A 5,192-nucleotide genomic window follows, 5' to 3' on the forward strand; every position below is an offset into this window, starting at 1 on the left:
ATCATCCATGTCACTAACAAAGACAGAGGGCCTTCTAGATCATTCCTCATCACAGAGTTCTGGACATCTGTACTTTCTCACATCACCTTGTTGCAAACAAAGTTTTTGTGGTTACACTGGGAAAGCATCTGCCATAATTTTAAAGCTAAAAAAACCTCCAGCTGCTGTTTGCATGGTACTAGTGTTCACCTTATCTGAAGGCTGGTTTTCATGTATTTAAACTGACACCAGAAAATAGCCTTTCCTTTTGATTATTTCCCAGTTTCACAACAGACAGTGAAACCTACCTTAGTACACCTTAGTGACTACTGTACCAGGAGTTGTGTTTCCTTTGCCAGCACAAAGGGCTGGTACAGCAGTAACCCGGCTCAGAATATTTATATCCTACAATCGTCATCTCTCTCCTATCCCCAGCAACTTCCAGGGACTAACCACACTGGTTTCTTTCATGAAGAAATAAAGAGAAGGAAAACAAAGACAGAGGCGACAGAGCGATCTCAAACTATTAAACCTGTGCTGTGCATGTATGTGATGATGTCCATTTAAATGAAGTAGGGCTTGATTAATTCGGACATTACATACAAAATCTTCCCTTGCTCCAAGTCTGCTTTGCCGATCTTTCTCCAAAAGTTCTTCCAGAATAGACCAAGCTGTAAGACTGATTCCTGGGCGCAAAACTAGGGGTTTATGAAGAATGTTCTCATACATCTCAGCAACATCACGGCAGTAAAAAGGAGGCTGAAAGATAGAAAGTTATACTTTAATTGGAAGCCACACGCCACATTTTGTTTCATGCGTGTATCAGTAAATGATTCTATAAGAAACACAAGCTACCAGTGAAGAAGAAATCTACCTCTTATGCACTAACTTCTACTTCAGCCATCCCTGTTGCCAGATCTTTGTACTTGATGGCTTCCCCACCCACCTCCTCTTCTCCTAAGATGTTCTCACACTCATAACTAGCTATAGATGCCACCCAGCTTCAAAGCTCCCATTGAACTTGCCTGAAAAGAACATGAGAGTGGAAAACCAAGTCTACTTCCCTGTTTAAGATCCCACGGGGGGAGATAAAACTCAAGAAAGCTACCAGAACGGGTTGTTATGGGACTAATTATATATAACTAGAAGCAGTACTCTAAGATCTTTTAATTCTAGAGCTGCATTAAGAAGTGGAAAAGCTATGAGAAAACCTGGGAGACTTAAGTAACAAAGTATTTAACTTATCCCAGTATTTGGCAAAATTTTACTTAGAAACGGTTTTGGTTTTTTATTTTTAACTGGGTACTATCACTGTTGATTCAGTTTACTCTCACATTGCCTCAAAGTGATAACTACTTGTCTTCAAACAGAGTTGATCTCCAGCAGCTCACAGGAAAGCAACATTTTAGGCATCAAGAGGCAAGGCAAAATCCAAAAGAGAAAACACCAAGTGCTATGTTAAGTGTAAGACAAACTGTTCCTCCATTTAAGTGGACTATTTCAGTATTTTGGAAGAGTTAGCATCTTTAACAACACCCCAGGGTTACTTCACATAAAGGAGGAGAGCCCCTTTGTACATATGAAGTACATACCAGCCCATAAAGCATTTCGTAAAGAACTGCACCAAGGCACCACCAGTCCACTGTGTTGTCATAGGGCTGCTTTTTAATGACTTCTGGTGCAAGGTACTAAAATAAAAAAACCACATAAATAAAAGTATTTTAGAGCATGAGGCTAGCAAGAATAAAATCTAGGTTTTAGGCACATCACAGTAAACGCCTTCAGGAAAAGCTGCTTCATAGCAATTACAAGACTGCTAAGCATTCATCTTGTCCTTCAACAAACCTGGCAAATGCTTTATCACCATCTGGTCATTTACCAAGTAGGACAGCTGTTTTCCCAACTGAAACAACACTTCCCACACACTGTTGTTTTGCCAAACTACTTTGACACCACCTCTATCGTGAAGCTCGTTTTACACTTCAGATAGGTCACTGTGCTGTTGCAGAGGCAACGTCTCTCAGCAAGCTGGCTACTAGCTATTCCTATACTGCCATCCTCAGCCCATATGCTCCATCCAATACATAAAAATGAAAGGAGATGATCTTAATTCTACTTCAAATCTATCATTATTGAGAAATTGTATGACCTATATCAAGTTTCACTGTAAACCTTGATGAGGGCATGAGTTGCGAGTTGCTAAATTAGAAATTCTTGTCAAGTAGGTATCACTGGACTGATTTGTGATAAACATCCAATACCATCAAACACTGAATGACAATGCTGACTGGTTTCCCTCTGCCTTGCCAGAAATCTACTCAGCATCTCGGAGCTTACTAACACTACAGCACAAGGACAGCCACTTCATAACGCAGGGCTATTCTATCTGAGTGTGTAACATAAAATTACAGTGGCTGGATCATCATCACCTCAGTCCTCATCTACAGCGCGCTCAGTCTCCATCGTCTCAAAACAAGAGGATGCTCACTTCTATCACTCTAGTATCCAAATTCTGAAATTTAACTTGTAAATGGGTGACAGCATTGTCAGCCAAGGCACAGACTGAAACTCAGTTTAATTACATCACCCTTTCTCAAACTTTCTGTATGTATGCGTAACTCATTTCTCTTTAGACGACCCTGCAAAAGTATGAAAAGCAGCTGAAGTATTTTGAACTCAACTACTTAAGCTTTTTCTAATCTTTCACAACCTCCTTTTTGGTTTTTAGGCGTTGGAACTCACCAAGTCATTCAACTCTGTGTTTAGAAACACTGAGAAGATTACACTTTTAGCAGGATCATGAAAGATTTGAGTCTAAATCTTGGATTAAAAAGGCTAATACACAAATGTTATGTTTAGTCTTGATATTTTGAAGAACTTGCACGAAAGCAGCAGTATTAGCATCCTCTCATGTTGCAATTCATGCAAGTCCAAGGTAAGTGTGAAGACTAAGCCTCTGAACATAAGAAAAAACCCCACAGATCCAGGGTTACCAGTGTTCTATGTATTGTCCTTTGAACTTTCCAAAACATTCAAAAAATACCATTTCAGCTCACATTTACCACTCAGCTTCATGCATTCCTACTCAGATCACAACTAGGCTAAGTTGTCACAAGTTGCCACCTGCCTTTTTTTTTTTTTTTGAGTTCAAATGTTTCAGCTAAATACTACTCATCATTCATCCCTCACTGCCTTCAAAGGCCTTTTCTGTAATTTAAAATATGTTTATCAAATTATCAAAGCCACTAACCCTGGCATTTCACTGAATCCCTCCTATGTGTTCAAGACCTCCAGACTCTGAGTTTTCCAGCCTAGTTTTCTTAGTACAAAGAGACAACAGAGTTGAATACACTCAGTCAGCAAGTTCAATGTCACGCATATGCAAAATTTTCTCAAGACTTGCTGATATCAAGTCTTTATAAACTTACTAAAAATCAGTGGCAGAATATGGTAAGCAGATTCATATTGGCAAACCTGTTGTAGCTATTACACAAGCTAACTGCCCTGCACTAGCCAGCAGTTAGGAGACACTGGAGGAACAAAATGTTTGAAAAGGGCTGGAAAAAAGGAAGAAGGAAGAGATGAGTTATGGGGATGTGGGTAGTTTATTAGGAGACACTGCATATTCGTAAAAAGGACAAAGAACAGATCCACAGGAAGCTTGTCTTTGGTTTGGTTTCATGGAAGAGGTTGTTAAAAGAATGCAAAACTCCCATAGTACAAAATGGAGTATTTGATCTTCCAGCTACACAGATATTAATAGTCAAAGCTCACTAATTGCTAGTCAAAACACATGAAAGCTGTCAACATACTTCTGGCGTCCCACAGAAAGTTGCAGTGGTATCAGAAGTTGCAATCCCTTCTTTACAAAGTCCAAAGTCTGTCAATACAACATGACCCTGTTTAACAAAGAGCGGCATGTTAAAACAGAACACGGTCAACATGTGGATATACGCAAGCGTCAGTTTTGTGAGAGAACACAGAGAACCAAAAATAACGCAGTGTACTTACTAGTGCATCTAGGAGAATGTTTTCTGGTTTTAAATCCCTATTTAAATAAAAAAAAATCGTATTAATTCAAAACAGCAGTCACTAACACAAGCGCTTCGGAGGCAAGGACTTTTATTCTTCAGCTGGAAAAGTTTTTCCTAAGATGATTTCATGTAGTGGTTTTTATTTAGTAATTTCTCCTATTTGGAACTTCTGCAGGACAAGGATACATTTCAGAAACTTACCTGTACACTATATTTATGGAGTGTAAGTAGCCCAGTGCACTGGCTATTTCAGCAGCATAAAATCTGGCTCTGTGCTCAGGAAACGAACGTTCTCTTTGTAAGTGAAAGAATAGCTGTAAATATGCAAATAGTAAATAAGAACATTACTCACAAAACCACAAGCTATTAATGTGTAATTTTAACAATAATTTTACTTTGCTGCCCATTAAAAAAAAACCAAACAACAACAACAAAATGAAATAATTGGTTTTGCTGCGTGACGTTGTCATTCCTTTACTCCCTTTTGTAGCTCAGAAATGGATAAGTAACTTAACACATAAAGACTTTCCCCTAAAACTAAGGCTAGTCAAAAGGACCTAGAGTAAACCGCTAAGGTGTGAGTAGAGGTTGGCAAAATAGTCTCTTAACAGAATATAAAGCAGTGTCAAGTAATCAATCTTTCATCTCAGTATAGGCTTGCATTCCAAATTTTGTATGTAAGTATCCATATTATCGCATTCTGAAGTCACCTAGATGTAGATCATTTTGGGAGATGTATATTTCTGCTGGTTTTGGCTGAGGTAGAGTTAATTTCCTTCACAGTAGCTGGTATGGGGCTGTGTTTTGGATTTGTACTGGAAACAGTGTGGATAACACGTGGATGTTTTCGTTACTGCTGGGCAGTGCTTAGACAGAGTCAAGGCCTTTTCCGCTTCTCACCCCACCAGTGAGTAGGCTGGGGGTGCACAAGAAGTTGGGAGGGGACACAGCCAGGTCAGCTGACCCCAACTGACCCAAGGGATATTCTATACCATATGGCCTTATGCTCAGCATAGAAAGCTGGGGAAGAAGGGGGGTGGGGGGCATTTGGAGCGATGGCCTTTGTCTTCCCAAGTAACCGTTATGCATGACGGAGCCCCTGCTTTGCTGGAGATGGCTGAAGACCTGCCTGCCCATGGGCAGCAGTGAATGAATTCCTTGTGCGTGCAGCTTCTGCTT

General features: G+C 39.9%; 1 protein-coding gene across 1 annotated transcript in view; it reads right to left on the reverse strand.

Moving 5' to 3' along the window:
* Positions 1 to 582: 582 nt before the first annotated feature.
* Positions 583 to 5,192, reverse strand: part of LOC104509388 (serine/threonine-protein kinase Sgk3) — a gene marked incomplete at both ends in the record, with an annotated part of 10,654 nt that continues 6,044 nt past the window's right edge. The window contains 5 exons of the mRNA XM_010151319.1: positions 583 to 738; positions 1,572 to 1,667; positions 3,792 to 3,878; positions 3,991 to 4,027; positions 4,215 to 4,327. Coding sequence (XP_010149621.1) covers positions 583 to 738; positions 1,572 to 1,667; positions 3,792 to 3,878; positions 3,991 to 4,027; positions 4,215 to 4,327 — 489 coding nt within the window. The remainder of the gene's footprint in view (positions 739 to 1,571; positions 1,668 to 3,791; positions 3,879 to 3,990; positions 4,028 to 4,214; positions 4,328 to 5,192) is intronic.

The sequence above is a fragment of the Eurypyga helias genome, unplaced genomic scaffold (genome assembly GCF_000690775.1).
Source record: "Eurypyga helias isolate BGI_N326 unplaced genomic scaffold, ASM69077v1 scaffold5975, whole genome shotgun sequence".
NCBI lineage: Eukaryota > Metazoa > Chordata > Aves > Eurypygiformes > Eurypygidae > Eurypyga > Eurypyga helias.